The sequence below is a fragment of the Priapulus caudatus genome, unplaced genomic scaffold (assembly GCF_000485595.1).
Source record: "Priapulus caudatus unplaced genomic scaffold, Priapulus_caudatus-5.0.1 Scaffold352, whole genome shotgun sequence".
In the NCBI taxonomy this organism is placed as follows: Eukaryota; Metazoa; Priapulida; class Priapulimorpha; order Priapulimorphida; family Priapulidae; genus Priapulus; species Priapulus caudatus.
The window spans coordinates 14,156-33,583 of NW_014577413.1; the positions used below are offsets into that span (position 1 = coordinate 14,156).

General features: G+C 38.2%; 1 protein-coding gene across 3 annotated transcripts; it reads right to left on the minus strand.

The window, feature by feature from the left end:
* Positions 1 to 2,693: 2,693 nt before the first annotated feature.
* LOC106809414 (heterogeneous nuclear ribonucleoprotein R-like) lies at positions 2,694 to 18,689 on the minus strand. 3 transcript variants are annotated; one of them, XM_014812486.1, is made up of 14 exons: positions 18,579 to 18,689; positions 18,101 to 18,274; positions 16,039 to 16,271; positions 13,139 to 13,252; positions 12,682 to 12,858; positions 11,853 to 11,988; positions 11,106 to 11,239; positions 10,404 to 10,475; positions 9,280 to 9,429; positions 7,701 to 7,840; positions 7,228 to 7,322; positions 6,255 to 6,451; positions 5,528 to 5,856; positions 2,694 to 3,064 (listed from the first exon to the last, which is right to left on the minus strand). In XM_014812486.1, the coding sequence occupies exons 2-14, from the start codon at positions 18,267 to 18,269 to the stop codon at positions 3,034 to 3,036; spliced, it is 1,977 nt and encodes a 658-aa protein (XP_014667972.1). In that variant the 5' UTR covers positions 18,270 to 18,274; positions 18,579 to 18,689; the 3' UTR covers positions 2,694 to 3,033. The 3 variants fall into 3 exon arrangements, with proteins under 3 accessions (XP_014667972.1, XP_014667970.1, XP_014667969.1); XM_014812484.1 differs by having other exon boundaries at positions 2,694 to 3,125; positions 5,465 to 5,856; XM_014812483.1 differs by lacking the exon at positions 2,694 to 3,064 and having other exon boundaries at positions 3,208 to 5,856.
* Positions 18,690 to 19,428: the final 739 nt, after the last annotated feature.

The window sequence follows — 19,428 nt, forward strand, 5'->3', positions numbered from 1 at the left end:
ATAGCCTAATTTTTAAAAAATTCCTTGGGGGGCATGCCCCCGAACCCCCCTAGCTGCAGAAGAACATATGGAAACTGGTCACCCAAACCCTCTGGATCCGCCCCTGAATGTATATTGAATTTACATTTAATTCATAGAGCTGTCAGTTACAAGTACATAGACGACCTACCTTGTGTGCCATGAAGAATATGTGGTCTTTCTCCGACTCAACAATACAAGATGTCTGCCTATATGAGGAATCTGTTGTTCTTTGCCAACATGCTGTTCCAAAACTCTCATCATGTCAAATGACTGACTACCAATTATTGGAATGCATAATTGAATAACCTTTGATATAACTAGTAGGTTGGATAGCTTCAAATGCAAAATAGTTGCTCGCATATTCATTATGAAATTAATAGTGAATTTCCAAGAATTAGTACTTTTGCACAAACAGTAATTTTCCAGTTGCTCCATGCATGTATATTACATCTATACTACCGAGAATGTGATTTTGCAAAATATGTCTAGAACAAAAACAATCGTAGAAAAACAGATTTAAACACGTGTTAAAACACATGCACGTTTGTGTTTTGAAATATTAGTCTAGTCGTCGCAAAATTTCCTATGCGCACATCAATCTTTTTGCGTGATGCACATACTTAGCAAACAAGATCTTTAGTAGTAAAGTATTTTTGGGTTGGCATTACTGTTCAAGGATAGGATGGGAAAAAGAGAAACAAAAACAAAAGTTAGTACATGTCAAGCAAATGGATTACAACTTAATTAAGGTGCTAAGGAGCTAAGAACGAATTTCAACCTCTATACGCCCACCTTATATAAACATTATAAAGCAATATATTAACATTGGCTAGCCTTTAATAAAGTTATCCAAGGTTTAACGTAACAGCTCAATCTAAAAACCATTTTTTAAGACCTGGTAAGACTAGGTTTTTTTTCTCTTATGCGCATAAATATTCCAAATGCCTGAATCACCCCACCCCTGAATCATCCCATGACAGGTTATTTAACAATGCATGACCGACTGCACGTGTAGCCAAATAGGTGCTACTTTGTTCTTTGCTGGTACTGCTCGCTGCATGGTCGGGGGTGGGGGGGGGAGGAGAGATATTACATATTTACGCAAAACATCAATAATTACACTGATTGAAGCACACAGTAGTCACACAGACTAAACACAACATACAATTCCTATTCTTGTTTAATTTCTTGTTCTAATGCGTTTTGAAGTAGCAGTTACTACTGCTGCCAGGGTCTGTCTCCCTGGGTACTGCCGAAACGTACCCTGGGTAGGGTCCGGTATACCGGAACGTACCCTGGTACTATCTAATATGCCGGACCGTACCTCGCCTACTCCACTAACGAGTCTAGGGAGTCGCCTACGCCTACTCCCTAACCCTAACCATATCAGATAGTTACCAGGGTATGTTCCGGTATACCGGACCGTAACCAGGATACGTTCCGGCAGTACCCTGGGGGACATAGACCCTATCAGCGTTACTACTGCTATGCGAAATCTGATTGCAAAAATTTGACCGACAAAAGAGTAGCAGTGAGATGAAAATGCTTTGTAACATAATTTGAGTGTTATTTTGTAATAAAATCAAATGAAGACTATATAGTCAATAGCTAAAGCTAGGTGCCCGCCCAGTTGTTTGTGGGTGCTACGAAAATAGTAAGGAAACCCCAAGTCCGCAAACGAAAGGGATGAACTGCATCTTCAAGTTTAGAAGGCACAGGGGTTCATCATTTTATTGTTAACGTAAAACTTCTTTCTCTACCCTGCTTCCCCAGCTTGTTTCACACATGATTCAGAAATCTACTTTTCCACACACCCACACATTTTGTATGAGATGACCCGCCAGCTGTACAATTCTAACTTTACCACTGACTATACTAAACTTGCATGCAGTACTTTTGGATTGTTGAACAGTTTCCGCTGAGAAATATTTGGGACAAACTTTTCTGTAATCACCGTATTTGGTAAGCTAATATTACACACAATGTTGCTAGAGTGACTTTATGTAGTCGAGTGTTTTCCTGAAGCCTAACGTTATTATTATGATATAACGCACAATACATTTAGCAGCGCCACTGTAAATTGAGATTCAGAACCAAAAACAATTAAAATTAGAATAAATTGGTTTCATGTGAAAGTGATAACGGTGGAAATTTTTATTTGAATTTCATTTCTGGACACAATATGGTTTGACCGAAACAAGAAGTGAATATTTTTATTTCACCACTTCTCACTTGAGATTTTTGAATGAAAATGGCAATAGCGAAATTGACAAAACCGACAGCCAGAACACAACTAATCATGACAATAATGGCTAACTCCACAGTTAGATATTTACGAAATTAAAACAGATGATTACACAAACCTGGTGACTCACATTTAAAAGTAGTTTCACACAATAAAATGCCACTATTGTCATTTAAATAGGTTTTAAACAGTCGCAATTTCAATGCATCTGCATTACCACAACTTTGCTAACAAACACGAAGAGTACTGCAGCTAAGTTTTATGAGTCAGACTGTACTAGCAAGATCAATACCAGTAAAACAGTAGCACACTCCTAAAGGGCCGGACACACTAGGCGATTTTATCGCGCGACTCAATCGCCGGTGAAAATCGCCTAATGTGTCCAGTCAGTCGCCGCCGATTTAGTCGCCCGATTCAATCGCATCGATCAAAACGTTTTGATATTATCGGGCGATTATTTCAGTCGTGCGACTAAATCGCGTGATGTGTCCACTCGACTCGCGTGATAGAATCGGGCAATAAAGTCGCCCTATTAGATCACATTAAAATCGCCTAGTGTGTCCGGCCCTTAAGCGTTGGACTGTAAGATCTGCACAGAACAACAAACATGGTTTGACACGATTCTTAAACATAAAGAAACAACTAGGACCACTTGCTGATGAGATATTTACAATTAGTGGGGACTTAATTTGACCTTTCAGCTTTGTTAGGATGCACCCATACCGTGCTACGCACCATATGGAGTAGGGATCCATGGATTCAGGTCTTTACCACTGACCGCCGTAGCTGTCCTCGTACCACCGCTGACCGCTGCCCCCGTTGTAGCCACCCCCGGATTGACTCAGCGGCAGCTGGGGTGCTAATTGCAACAGATTTCCCACATGTAGATGATACACCTCAGAATAAATGGTTCGAGAATGTATTGAAATAAAACAGAATCATGCATTAAAGGAACAAGTTTAATACGTTTATCAGTCATTCTTTGTCATTATTGTTATCTGGTGTGAATGACTGTAAAATTTTTGACCTGTTTTACACATCGATAAAAAATTGGGGTTAAGATCAATTTTTCTGCCACCATTAGCGCTGAAGGGGTCGTTGTCGTATATGTAGTACCCGAGGTGTCGGCGAGTATGTCGCCTAACCCTAACCATATCAGATAGTTACCTCGGGTACATATTATATGCCATTATACGACAACGACCCTTCGTGCACCATTAGCAGGACATTATCAATTAAGCTATTATACCACATTAATTAAATCTATTGCCAACAAATTGACACGATAGGATCTAAATTATAAGTAGATTCTACTATTACTTTAATGAAATACTGAATTATGTGTAGACTTCAAAACTAATGGACGTAGCAAAGTAAGTGCACTAATTACATAATAAACAAAGAATAATGACACATTGGCAATTAGGAAATTTAAAATTTAAGGAGAGTACAAAAAACCGTGAGGGAATGATTAATCATTAAAGTTGCTATAGATGAATTTGTGTGCTTGCAGATTACAACAAGGAAGTTAAGAATGATGTTATTAACTATCATTTAACATATAATTCGTGGATGGAAATGCACAAGCTAATATATTTGATTAAAATGATCAGTAATTAATCAGTTAAGCTCAGCAAAACGTTCTTCCAAATCAAGTCGATTACATAAAATCTCGTTGACTATAATAATTGTGGAAATACATATCTACAATTTTTACCTGATTTTTTTCATTTCCCCAGTCACAAAATAATGCAACTTGTACCAAGTAATCAATGCACAGTTTCCTATTGTATTAAAAAGACTGAAGCAACGTTTACAACAAATTACAAAAACAAGTTTCTCAGTCAACATTATATAGGTTTTCTTGCTACAAAGGGCAAACGTTGTGATTTTTGATATAAACGAAGCTTTTCTAATACTGCAGGTGGGTCTATTACGTTTTATTATGACACGTCACGTGCAATTTAGTAATTAAATATTTAGCTTAATTCAATACTACTGCTTTGGCAATAAGATTGTATGTTATAATTATATCAGATAGTTGAAATATGGTGGATACAATGCAATTAGTTGTGATACTGATACACTACAACACTGTTAGGATTTGGAACAGACATTGCAACTGTACGAAATAGTTCTGCAAAATTCCAGTGATAATTGGGTGAATTTTGTATTTTGAGTGAACTTATGTAGCAGTGCAACGATACATCAACTTATAGATACAATGTGATAATAGACGTCAAATATCAATTAGCTAATAATGAATTTGAAATATAGATGACAACTGCCGTTTTCTATTTAGCTGTTGCCCACATTCCATGACAAACGTGTAGTGAAAAATGAACAAAAAAGGTTTATATTTAACTGTTACATTAGTTAGCTCATATCGTTTGGGCTTACTAATTTTATGAATACCTTGCTACATCCACTTAAATGCAATACTATTCAGAAAGCAATTACTATTTTTAAAGTTTTATACATATATTAAGTTATCAACTCGGTTTGATACTTGAGTAATACTATTGCAATAGAATTATAATTGTGATTAGCAATATCAATAATATTGAAATGGTAGTTTTAAGAATAGCAATAGCCCTGCAATAACCAAGTTTCCTCCATATTCACCACTAGAATGACTTAATTTCAGTCTTGCAGACACAACCCAAGAGTATCACCAAAACCACAAAATACAGGTTGCTTTAAATGTTTTCCTGTCTAAGAAAGATCTAAACTAAAAATTGCTCAAGAATTACTCATAAAAGCATGGCATAATCGCAAGCAGGTGAGCTAATAATACGTAGTAATTACTAGTATACAACTTTATATTTAATCTACATGGTCATTTCTGCATGGTAAAAGTGACATACTTGACTTGACTTGCTTAGCAGTCACTTTTACCATTAACAGGTCATACTTTTTATGACATAGTCATAAGAACAAACACTAAGGGAACTGTAAGCAACTCTTATGCTAAAAAAATGCAAGTACTTGTCGGATTGAGCAGCTTACTAATTACAAACAAAATAATGACTACCTTGAAAAAAGAAAGGTGCCTACACGTGACTGGAGAGTTTTAATCATGACAAAACACAAAACACTTATATTTGTATGTAAGTTGGATCATATGAGATATTTACAATTAGAGGGCAGATAATGGCTTGTAACTCTGCTAGGAACCACCCTCACCGTGCTACGCACCATATGGAGTAGGGATCCATGGATTCAGGTCTTTACCACTGACCGCCGTAGCTGTCCTCGTACCACCGCTGACCGCTGCCCCCGTTGTAGCCACCCCCGGATTGACTCAGCGGCTGCTGGGCGATTGGAGCCGTGCCCCACGACTGGCCTTTGTTCAGGAAGCGGCGTTTGCTGTCCTGCCCCTGGTGTCCGCCATCAAACTTTCGCTTGCCGTTCGCGGCGCCAGCGGCGGCCCCGCGCATGCCTCGGCCGCCCCTCATCGTCGCACCTCGAGCGCGCGGGGCGGCGCGCATACCCGAGCCACCGCCCCGCATCATGCCGCGCGGAGCACCGCGACCTGGCAGGTGCAGAGGAGGCATGGAGCGACCGCGCGGAGCCCCGCGACCACGCCCCTGCACGGCAAACAACAGACAAACAATGTATAAATTGTGGTGCCGTAAAACCTCCAATTTCACCAAAGGCGATATTCGCCTTGCAATGTATAAATTTACCCTTGCGTACATACTGTAAGTTTCACTGGAATAATAGAGAGTACTACTTTACTTAAAACCTAAACCCCTTGATCTCAATTATTTACATTATTTACATGCTATTCAAATCCAAGATAATTTTCAGGAGTGTAACTACGAAGTAATTCGACAGTTACGTGTATGTATTAATTTTTAGTTTCGAGTCGAGACATACTGAATTACGACAGCTGCCGAGTAGTAGAAAGTACGAAGAAAGATATTTTTACACAGGCGTTTCTCTGTAAACACAAAGTCAGAGAGCAAATGAACTAGGTACAAACCCGATCCATTGCGCCTCTACCACGAGGACCTCTACGTGGTGGGTAGCCACCTCCATGTCCATAACCGCCGCCGCCGCCGCCGCCGCCGCCGCCGCCGCCGCCGCCTCCGTATTCATAATCATCGTAGCCACCATAGTAATCATCATAGTAGGTATCGTTATATCCGCCTGGATACTCATAGTAGTCATCAAAATATGCTGAAATTACAGAAAACTACTTAAAGACTTCTGAAGCGGACTTCAATTATTGAATTACATGAAATTGTATTTCCACTGTGTCACTTACTGTAGCAAACTATGTAAGCCATACTTTCTCCTAAAATTGCCATTATATAATTTTTTTTAGACAACATCGTTTTAAACAGATGCATGTCTGCGGGACTCTGCCCTGATATTACTGAAATTCAAATCTAGTGGCTACTGAAATAAATGACACAGGCAAGCTAATCTATTAAATTGCCATGAATTGTGTAGTGCTAATTGTTACATGTGAATACTTTGTAATTGAAATATATAATGTAGGTGGACTACACTTGTGCTTTATAAGCAGTTATTAATAAAGGTAGCAGATGATTAAACCAGTGAAGTACAGTGATAGGTTGTCAATATTCTTATAACCAGTGCAAGCAAACTACTGGTATCACGTGGGCTTCCAATCTCTGCATGTATTTCATCAACATGTGGATCTCTGGTGACTCCCTCCCCAACCCTCGCAGAATACTTCGCTATATCCATCCCTCATTCTTGGCTCATACATTTGAGGATTTTTTTACCGTAACAAATAAATAATGTGACGCATGTTTACACTGATGATAAAGTTAAGTGGCTTTTCTATTTTGCCATTCAGGTGTATTGCATGTGGATAGTCAAGACTATGGAATGTCACCGTAAAAAAAATCTTGCTATTCTGTAACATTCAGAACGAGCATAGCATATTACAGACAATGTTTTATGGATGATAAGAATTTCCTTACGTGGTGGTGGCATTCTCCCACCGCGTCCTCCACGGTGACCCATTGGTCCTCCACGCATCGCTGGGGGGCCAGCATAGTAATAATCATCGAAACCCCTGCAGAAAAACAATTTTGCAACAATAAGAGTAATACAATATACATTGATATAGATGCTAAGTAGTAACATTGGGGTTTTTTGTTAGAGCTCAGACACGGGGTGTTTTCTGCTCGTCCACTATATCACTCAATTTTGCCCCCTCAAAATGTGCATACAAACCAGGCAGCGACTGAGTGACTGAGCACACACACGCACGCACGCACACACACTGCAACAATGTAATGGTACAGTAATCCAGACTAATCTGTATTATATGTAAACATGTACATGTAAATAAATGCAGGTGTGCCACTACACAATAGACATGCAGAGGCACAGTAAAGACTACTGTTCTTTATACAATCTCTACTTAACTGTCATGACCAATGACACTCACCCTCCACCTCTCATCACCACGAGTCGTCGCTGGTGCTCCATTTGGCGCTGCTCTTTCTTTTTCTTGTCTGCTGGTGGCTTTGCTAAGCAAATCTCCATTGCTGCACCCTCCAGATCTTTATTATTCAACTCATGTAAGGCCTGCACATAATAACGTTTATACACTCAAATTGTTGTAGCTCTAAGGGTAAAGCAGTCAACTTACATCAGAAAACATTCACAAACAAGTGCCGCAGAGCGACAGCGCTCAACTGACGTGTACTGTAGCCGGGTATTCTTCTGATAAACTCACTGGCAACCGAATCAAGTGCGCCCCCCCCGCCACCGCGTTCGCGCTCAGAGCATATATCTAGGATACTACTAATACAGATCTCAAATCTATGATAGCTAGGCTTTGCTATACCGGTAGTACAGTAATAAAGATACAGCTGTGTAACTTTAATGACTACGCTATATTAACATGTTATCATTGATATGCGTCGAGCGCGAGCGTAGTGGTGGTGGGGGGGAGGGGACGGGTGGAGCTCTAATAGCAAAAGCAGTTGCCGCGAGATGGCGCGTGCAATTGTCATCAAAAATCAAAGATGGCATCACCCTTCGTGTGTGATAACCTCACTCCATTGAGTTGCTGAAATCCAAGTATATTCAGGCAGGCGAGAATTTCGCTCAGCTGTGAGTTAACACATCTGCATTGCAGGTTGCCAGGCAATAATTATGATTAGAATAGTGCCAGTTCACCCCCATGCATGCGTAATGGACTGCTCCCATGTTTTTGCCTACCCACGCGAGCATTCAGGGTTCATTACAGTGTGCTAATACAGGGTGCCACTCAGGGTGCTAGTACAGACTGCTTTAGAAAATAATATGATTTAAGGAGATAATATGTTCAACAAACATTTGCCTTTGCAATTGAACTGTGCAACTGTAGCCTCACATCCACAATAGCAAAAGCAGTTCAGTCCTTTGTTAACAGTAAACAAATCCATGTTTAACCCTCCTCTTGAGGGTCAAAAAGTTATCCGACACTTACTCTTCGCATGTCAGCGGAAAGTACATTTTAATTTTATGGTCCTTTCAATAAAGCCATAAAAATGGTAGGTCACCGCTGAAACAAAAACGTTTTTCAATTGCTCCGTCAGACCATGTCCTCAGAAACTGTCTAAAATCTGCCCTGTGCCCCATTGACCTTTGACCTGTGACCTCCAATTTCGGCACAGTGATGGCTTTTCCTACCATGATGCTATACACCGACTATCACGAGCTTAGGTCGAGCCATTTAGATTTGTGCCGCAATTCTGCATTTCCTCCTTATACCTTAAGTTAAGGAGGGAATGAATGTTCCCCACTTCTTTTACACCTCTTGACCTTTGACCCCCAGCTTCGACATCCCAACTCGCTTTCGGATTACCCCCCCACGTCCCGAATATCGTGACCGTACGTCGAGCCGTTTAGATTTGTGCCCAACTGTTGACGGATGCACGCACGGCCGGACAGACGCACGCTCATGCGATTCTACAAGCTGCATCTGACTATGTCAGATGAGCTAAAAACTAGATGTTTAAATAAATGTGTCACATTACCTTGATGCAGTCTTCTCTATTTTCGAAGTGAACGAAACCATAATCCTTTAACTTCTTCACTCGCTCTATCTTGCCATAAGGCTCAAAGAGATCTTTAAGTTTCTCCTCTGAAACTTCGGATTTCAAATTCCTTACGTAAAGCACCTTCACCTAAACAGAGTATGTAAACAGAGATATACAATCAAAATACTCAATATGGTATGTGCCCATAAATTTACAAGACTGCAATTTAACACATTCAATGCTAAAAACAAGATAGCTGGTAGAAGCATTGTAAAATGGACTTCTACTAAATATGATATATCCAAGTTAGCTATAGTATTACTCAGTAGAGGAAAGCACCTATTGTAACAGAGAATGACTGGGGCCAGTATATATTTATCACGTTATATTATATTTACACATTTAATTTCCCTTCAAAATTATGATGACAATGATTTGAAAACTGTTTTTAAGTGGAGTAGGGCAAATTATTCCAATTTTAAACACGGGCCATGCTATATATGTTCTTTACGATCTTTCAAATAAATCACAAAATTAATACATGTGTACCAATTAGGTCTCTCCTACAGGTGACATATTGCTGAATACTCTTAGCATAAAAATCAATATAATTTTTTGCAGTTACAGGCTATAAAACAGCAAATGAGCAGAAAACTTGCACCTGCATGCTGAGATTTGAGAAATGAAATACGAAAATGCTGCTACAAAACATGTGCATCTGTTTATGTGACTTAAGTTGTGCAAGACTGGGTCTGTAAGGTCGATGGAAGTTCATGAGATGCGAGAATCACGTGCTCTTGATGTTCACATATATAAACAAATCTTAATTTCCAATGCAGATTTCCACGCACATATTCATGAAAAGAATGATACGTTGATTCTTTTAAGACATGTTAACCTTACTGTATACACTTGGTGTTAAGCAAAGAGTACTGGCAAGAATCAGAACGGTCAAGAAATATGAGAACAACTGGGAAAATGTGAAATTGAACATTGCGTAAAGATATCACAACATTCTAAACACATTTCTATGCAGTTTTGACAGATAAACGTAGTGATAGTATAGAAATATATCAATGTTCAAGCTTTGCACATTATTATTAGTCTAACCCAATAACTACCTTAGACATAGTATCCTCATCTGGTTCTTCCTGTGGGTCAGCCCAGTCTACTATAATGTCGCAGTTCCACACCTTTCATTTAAATAACTAGGTTAGAACATGTAAAACATATATACACATGCATCCTGCTCTCATGTGAAATCAGGAAAAACAATGTTACTTATATACTACTAAAGTATGATTACCATTATGTGGTAGTTACCCTAAATTAATACATCAAAGTTTCCATGGCACATCCTATGATTTAAAGTAACAATTTCGTCATAAATAGTACCACTGTTTTAAAATATAAACAGAGGTTTTGTTTACTATTATTGGTTAAATTGCCAATATTTATTATATTATATTTCCCAGAATGCCAATATTTTTAACGTAAACAAACAAAGTTTGACCTATACATAACTCGTAGTTCTGTTGTGCACAATAAATAAAATGCAGTTGTGTACCCTTAAATAGTTTAAAAGCAACCCCATCATCTAAGAGTTTGGGGTATTGTGCATTTAATGATTGTATTTGGAAAAAACTGTACAAAAATTTTACATGTACATACTTCATAAAATTCTTGATATAATCAGATTAAGGCACTATCCACAAGCTACACCTACGTAGTTATTGTGATAACTTATTGACCGAACTAAATAGTTAAATATAGTAAACAACACAGTTGAGTCCCACCATCCGAGGCGAGACCTGCGTGTGTACCTTTGTCCTTCCTGAGCTCAAACGTCGCTTGGCAAGAGAAGCCGACTTGTGCGAATCATATTCCAGGAAGCAAAATCCTCTGTTCTTTTTCTTTTCATCTGGAGTGCTGTAGACAATGACATCTTGTAGACCCGCTGAAATACAGGAGTGCCCGTATTAATTAGATATTTTAGAATATCTCAATAACAAATTTAGTTACTAGACAACACAAAGAACAGCAACATCAACAACAACAAACCATAACTTATGCATACAGTAAACAATAATATTAGGAATGATGGCTGAAAGAAAAGAAAAAGTAAACTTTGCAAAGGGTATTCACCATACTTAACAAAAAGATTACATGCAATATCACAACACGAATGAGTCCCTTACCAATCACTAATCTCCTCACATTAACATGCATGGAATGTAATCCTACAACAATACACACACACACACACACACACACACACACACACACACATGGCACATGTATAGACAATCAATTATTCTGTATGCTGTTATCACATGATGCTATCAATCATGACACCATGAGTTTATTAATATTACAATTTTCCGTATGTGCTCTTTCTCAAGCTACATCATTATGTCTTTCATGACATCGCATTTTGTCATATTTCTGATACATATTCATGTACCGTTGTACAAATCACAAGCAAAAGTAAACCTGGCCTTGCCTGATTTTACAGCTACCTAAGTTTAAAATACTTGTGACATGAGTACTTCTAAATGATGTATACTTACTTGTAATTTTAGCAAATTCAGCTAGAATCTCATCTTTACTCTTGTTCTTTGGGATATTGCCGACAAAAAGTCGAAGGTTTGGTGTGGACATGTTGACTTTCAAACGCTTGCCCTTTTTTATCTCAAAGTTGTCAGCCTGAAAGTATATCAAATTCACTAGAACAGTAGAAGCCAAATGATGAAAATAGTGTGTAGTAGAACATGAATAAATTTAGATTAACTATTATCTACACTTTATAACCGTTTCTCACAGGAATTTTGCCAACGTGACGTCCCACTTATATTGGTCATTAGACATGAAAAATTAGAAAAGTGAGTCAGGGTTTGATTTAATTCATTAGGCAATAAACGTCTGCATTCTAAGTAAGCAATATACTGCTAAAGAACACTAGTTTGTACATATAAAACAATAAAACCCTACAGGTCACTTCATATCATATTACTGATTTGAAACTTTTATACATGATCCTTAGCTGGGGAAGGGTCTGCATGGGTGTCTCCTAGAATGTTCTATCAAAGAATTGGGTGAAATATTGCAATTTCCTGCATTCACAGCAACCAAAAAATGCTCGCACTAGCTTAAGTAGAAATAAAATAATGAAACCTTGCCACAAACCTTTGTGGACACACTTTACTGGAATGAATATAAGATCTGCATTTTAATAGTTTAAAAATCAAAAATATTTGTTTTTACTGACAGTTTTTCCACTGAGTTTTTTTCATTTAAAGCATTACAAATACATACTAACATTAATTTCTCTAATCATGAATTACTTGTTTTATTGTAAAAATATTAATTGTCAAATGACGCAAAATTGGTCAAACTTACCTGCTTTACAGCGGCTTGAGCTCCCTCTTTTTCACAAAATGTAACAAACGCATATCCTCTGTTGAGACCTGTCATTGGATCCATCATTAATCGCAAGTCCCAAACTCTTCCACACTTTTCAAACAAAGGTATCAATTCATCTTCAAAGATATCTTTGGGAACTTTCCCACAGAAGACCTGTCGCAAAAAAAACAATTGTAAAAAAAAAATCATTGTGATCTTCACAATGTTCTTACTTTTAAAAGGTAAATCTGTGTAATGAAAAAAAATTTAAAGATTACACACATTGCGTGACCATATGCCAACCACATACACAGAATAACTGTGATATCACAGTATTTTTTAAATTGTGATTTTTTTAACATTACATGTAGAATCCATGTGTATGAATGCTTCAATTGTACTAACTGTTCATTTTTCTAAGTGCAAAAAAAATTCGACTATGAGTTAAACGAACCTCACAACCTGCACCTGGCTGTGGTTCTGAAGCATCCCAGTCAGGAGGTGGGCCACCATACTTTCTCTGCCCTGTGGTGACATCAAGTGTATACCCTGTTCTATCCAGAATTTCCTAGAAATAGAGAGCAACCATATTATTACTGCTACTGCAGCATGCTAGCTCAGCAAAGCTAACCACAACCATGGCAAATGAGCTTGAGGAAAGCCTCTTGTAACCTTTAGTTAATACCGTATTTGTACTTTGTAGGATCATTCTGGTATCAACCATCTTTACAGCCCAACCGAATCAGGAAATAGGTAGCTTGCAAAATTAATGGTTGTGGCTGCCTAACGTAAGCCCCTTAGGGATTCATCTTATCTCTTCTGACACTCCTACTCATATGCCTAGTACTTTAAAAACAATGTTTAGCAACACCCCTGGTATAGTTAACGTTCCTAAACAGAGCATAATAAACATGCCGTGCAGGGTTCGCTGTCAGCGTCAAATTAGTTTGGCACTTTCAATTTTTGAATAACATGGTTGAATACACTGATAATTTAAATTATTCCTCTTTCCTGCAAGTTGTTATGACTTCATTTTTAATGAATGAAACCACCAATTACTAAATATACTTAAGGATACTCTCCACGTTGTGCACGGGTATTGCTCTAGTGAAGATTAAACGTTTATTGGCGAATGAATCGAATCAATCACTTGTTTTCTTTATAGAGGAGATATATCTCTATGCTCAAGACCAAAAATTTTATGAAATTTCCAGCACCTAATTATGTTACCACACAAATTTTGAATTTTTATGTAAAAATGGTATTTTGGATATTTCTCAACTACCAGAAAGAGTGAGAATACAATATTTTTGCCACATGTTAAGCACAATATGGACCAAAATAGTGCGTCAGGATTTTTCTTTAATTTTCATATTTACTGAGAAAACTAGGAAAAACTGCTTAAAAATCAAGTCGTGTGTTAAAATGGAAAATTTTAGCGAATAAAGAGGCATAACTAATAAAGTACGGCACTTAATAACAAACCCTGACGCACTTCTTTACCACAATATGTTACCATTAAAACGAGTGTAAAATTAAATTAATCCGAGTTGTAATCACAGAGAAATATCCATTTATACATCGGCTACTATGTCAGAAATCGAAACGGAGAAATAAGCGTTTTTCTATTTTCCGCAATGAGTGACCGCCTGTGTGCAAAATGGGTGAACGTATGTGATATATCTATTGTTAGTACTTACTGCGACATATCCATGACTAACTGACACCACTAAATTGGTAAAATGTTCCATGCACCTTGAGAAATTCTGAGAAATTACGAGGTGACCAACGCAAATTCATGCAAATGGCGCGAACCCTGACGTCACTGTCAACAAACGCGCGCCTTATGTAAGGTGCGTTGCGAGGTGTGAGAACTATTTTAGGCTCTTGTGGGATACTTATTGGATCAGGGTAGTAGTACAGCTGTAGGAGGGTTGATGTTGATCAGGAGTAGATAATAGGGAATTCCCTATTATCTACTCCTGATGTTGATAGATACTGGCTCAGTGAATATCATGGAAATGCTGGTTGTATCATGCGTCTGACGTCATAATGACGTCAGCCGCTGCTTACTACACATGTACGCGGGCAAGCAAAAACGCTCTGACGGTTCACATGTACCGTTATATGGAGAAATGAACATGTACACAGGTGGCACATAGTGTTAGCCATCGAATAAAGTTGAAAACGAAAAATCGATGAAATTTCATGCACAACGTGGAGAGTATCCTTAAAACTAATATTTATTATCACACACATTGATCAATAACATGGATGTAATTATGTTTGTTGCTTATGCTATCATATGACGTTGACAGATTTCACTCGTTTTGGCAAAACCCATGGAATACCAGACTTCTGAACTACCAGATTACAAAATCTGTCAAAGAAGGTTAATTTCGCACCCTGGCATACATGTGTGTACAAATCCTAAATCGCCTAGCTAGGTGTGGCAGGCACATCACTGACATTTACTTCTTGTAATTCAGCAAAGCAGAATTAGGAAAAGAAGGAGTTTCCCAGGTCAAAGAAAACAATTAGCAGCTGTGGCTGGCTGGGAGGATAAAATTTCCCACCACTATGCACTGATACCACGTAAGCCTGTTTGTGTACATGTATACGTCTCTCTATATTCAGTGCTTGCTGTCTGCATTTTTCGCTCTTTACGAGGTGTATAACATGAGAAATTCTTCAGTGGGAAGGTTTTTCATTACTGCCATGAACAGGTGCTCATTTTATAGATGTGCCTGCTATTAACACAGGTTAGACTGTATAATGAATCTAGAGCTGTAGGGCAAGGGAACAAGGCTTATCGAGTCACCAGGCTTGTTTTAGGTATAGCATTAAATATAAATGATCACATTACGTTTAAAGGGATATTATACCCTAGAACCTTAGAGTATATTACGCTGGTAAGTGCATACCTGCAGCCTAAAGCCGAAAAGTTGTGTTGCGCAACTTTGTTATTGGATGCACAAGTTTATAGTGGCGCCACCGTTGATGGTTTGTTGTAATTTTGCTTTTCAATGGCTATAGCATAATTTCTTAAAAAAACTTGGGAATGCCTAAATACAGGAACACAAAAATTTCCTAGACTGTAGATGAGAAAGCTATTTACAACTGGAGAGGAATTCCTATCCATGGCACATTAACTGCACAGCACACAGTGTTCTGCTTTTCTTGCTTACACATGCTTTTGGGTTTCACCAGATGACGGCACCAACCCTATTATATTTGTCATATATAATAGGAATAATGTATAGGAAAATTGCTAGCAGAACATTTGTTTATTTTCACATTTTGCAATGGTGGCAAGTACCATCAGTACCCTACATATTAGTACCAACAACATACCTTTAACTTCGCCTCGTCTGGACCCTTGGGAGTTGACGCAGCACCACTGGTCCCTTGCAGTTTGTTACGTGTCCGCCACGTTTTCAACATACCGCAGAGGTATGCACTTTTATTTGTGACGTGTTCAAGATTGATCTCACGAAATTGTTTAAGGACTTGCCCGGCCACCTCAGGTGGAAAATCCTTAAGAGCATCCAATGCCCGTTCATCCAGATCTTCATGCTTCAAAAACCCTAAGAAAAATCAGCAGACACACGACTCTAAATTCTATGAATAAATAACAGTCAAGTCACAAATTAATGCAGATAATAGAGGAGGCATTCATGTTCGGAAATTACTGAGGTTCCAACATTATTATGGATGCTTTTAGCCTTTGCATTATAAATTGAACTTATTCTGTAGCACAGTGATTATGAAAATAACCCAAGTGGAAGGAGTAAACACTTACTTGAAAGCATAATTAACCTAAAGGAATGAATGACTGCAACTAATGATTTCAAGAAATACTACAATTTTGTAATGGGTATCTCTCCTCTCTGTTTAACACACTTTATCCAATTTCGTCATAAAAGAATAATGAAAGTGTCAATGACACTGTAGCTCACCACAAAAAAGGACACAAATGAGTGAGTAAGAAGAAGTCAGTTTTAATTGAGCAACCATCGACGTACATTATAGAAATGATTGCCATCTGTATATCGCAATAATAATCTATAAACCAAAATGAATCACAATTTGTGACCGTAGATGGCGCTATACCCGCTTTGTAGCGATGGCGTTTGAAATAAATAGGTTATGCTGCGTTCCGACATGTTTTGTAAAACTTTACTCTAATATAGACGTTTTATCGGCAGGGTGGAGAGGAAATACCAATTTTGCATTAAAGATATTGTCAATGAAATCTTGTAAAACAAACCAGACGAGTGTGACACCACACTGTTTGTGTCTATATAATATGCTATATAATTGCCAAACCCTACCTAATTTGCATTTTTTTTTTTAAATATCAAAACCCCTAGCCCTTATTCATTCACATACCAAAAATGAGCAAAATCCGTTGAACCTGAACTGACTAATGGCAATTCCCATTTTTGCCAAAAAATTGCCGTGGCTCGAAAGTACGTCGACTGGCGAGCTCCAAAATAGGACGTTTAATATGGGAGCATAGCAGTAACAACTACACCGAATTTCAAACATGTGGGTCAAACGGTTCCTGAGTTATCGTTGACCGAAGCCAAATGTTGACGGACGGACGGACGGACGGACGGACGTACGACGACCCATGGCAATAGCTCAGCTTGACGATGTCAAGGTGAGCTAAAAATGTGAACAATAATACTTAAATAGTTGATCCTTTTTGTGGTAGTTATAGTAAATCCCACAACTAAAACAATAAAAATAGTGCACTACCAGTACCAGTCTAGTTTGTTCTGATAGTAGTACAATTGTTAGATTCAATTAAGGCATAGCAAAACAAGGACCACAATGTAAATAAGTGTGCTAGTCATGCTTTTTGTGTATATATCCTTGGTAATTATCCAATTTTATGAAATTCAAATTTTTATTGTAAAAGTATGCAATGTATTGTATATGATGGATAATTGCCTAAATAAATAAATAAAATAAATAAAATACCAGACCACGGTGAGGATTCTACTGGATATTTATCTGTACTGTAGACTGTGTAGTGTAGGCCTAGTAATTTTTGTTATGGAAGTGGCTATTCTTACGACGAGTCGTAAGAATTATTTTTGGACTATTCTTACGACATGCAACGCGCACGCGCATGCGATGCGTATTTCGTTATACACTATATATTGTTTTTGTAAGATATACCGGTATTACCTATATAAGGAAATCGCCTCGGTTTATAGTTTGTGTTAGGGTTAGGGTTCGGGTTCGTGTTAGGGTTAGGGAGTAGGTGTAGTCGACTCCCTAAACTAGAATTATATTACTATTAACTATTATGCACATGCGCGTTGCATGTTGTAAGAATAGTCCATAAATAATTCTTACGACTGGTCGTAAGAATAGCCACGGCCTTTTGTTATACCGCATTTACCTTCAGTACAGATCCTCTCCACCTCAGTTGCGGTTTCCTTATCCAGTCCTGCATTCAATAGGTTTTGATAGTTTTCTGAATGTTTAGCCTCTGGTTTAGAACCCTCACATTGCTCCTTGATCTCTTGTTTAATTTCTACAACTGCCTCCCCGGTCTCTGTATCAGCCATTGCACCTACAGTACAGTTACGAAAAGTGTACAGTTTAGTACGTGCCTATTAATATTAGTATTACTATTAGTATTAGCTCTAGTACTATAGCCGGTTACATTAACTGCCGCTGGCATTTAATGTAAGCGGGCTATAGTACTACTACTAGAGCTATATTACTATTACAATACTAGTATTCTAGTATTACTAGTATTATCATTGAAATTATACACAGCCTAGGAACAAACGATTTTGTAATTACGTCAGAAAATAATAATGGTAACTAACCAGGCACTGACTCATGAACACAGGTAAATTAAAAATACTTACGAGTGAATATCCACAAAAACCGTTTCAAAACAACAATTTATATGAAAGAAAGGAAGACAAACGCGAGGCGGTAGGGATCTCACTACTTGATCAAGGGGTTGCCGTTACTAGCGCCACCTATAGTATCGGATCGTATCTCTCTTGAGTGAACGCACGTAATGTGACGTAGGACTACTGCAGCTAGTCTACCTATAATTATAAACACAGGTGTACCGTTAACAATTAATTTCATAATTTTATGCTGAGATACCCCCTAACCATATTAAATGCATATTCATCACAACATATAGCTACTCTGGTAAGATATTGCGCATGAGTCAACACACTAACGTAGCCAGATTATGTACTGACTGGCATACATGCAGAGGGCACCTTACATGTAAGGTCTTCGCCCCATGTCTTAAGGGATTAATTAAGGGATGTCTACTGATAGAATGTTATCAAATAAATTCATGCTAGGATAGCTCCTCTGGTAAGATAATGCGCATGCATCAACACACTAACGTAGCCTACTGACTGGCATATGAAGAGGGCACCTTACATGTAAGGTGTTTTTCCTATATGTCTTTAGGGATGTCTACTGATAGAATGTTATCATATAAATCCATGCTAGGATAGCTCCTCTTCATTTTAAATGCATAATCTTTGCAAAATATGATTATTCTCGGGGGATATTGCGCGTGCGCGAGCACCGTTACAGGCGTACAATTTGGACTAAAGAAAACTGCGTAATATAGCTTGCTGTGGGAGAGAGGGGTAAGAGACAGAGGAAAAGCGACAGGGAAGATAGCTGAGGGGTGGTAGAAGAAGAATTAGGTTGAGCGAGAAACAGGGGAGACAATAATTATGG

What these genes read in the sequence shown, in the direction of transcription:
- LOC106809414 (XM_014812486.1), bottom strand. Translation starts at nt 18,269, where the DNA reads ATGGCTGATACAGAGACCGGGGAGGCAGTTGTAGAAATTAAACAAGAG. An exon ending in GGAGAGGATCTGTACTGAAG is followed by an intron (nt 16,272 to 18,100) that starts GTAAATGCGGTA and finishes GATTTTTCTTAG; the next exon opens with GGTTTTTGAAGCATGAAGAT. An exon ending in GTGGTGATGAGAGGTGGAGG is followed by an intron (nt 7,323 to 7,700) that starts GTGAGTGTCATT and finishes GTTTTTCTGCAG; the next exon opens with GGGTTTCGATGATTATTACT.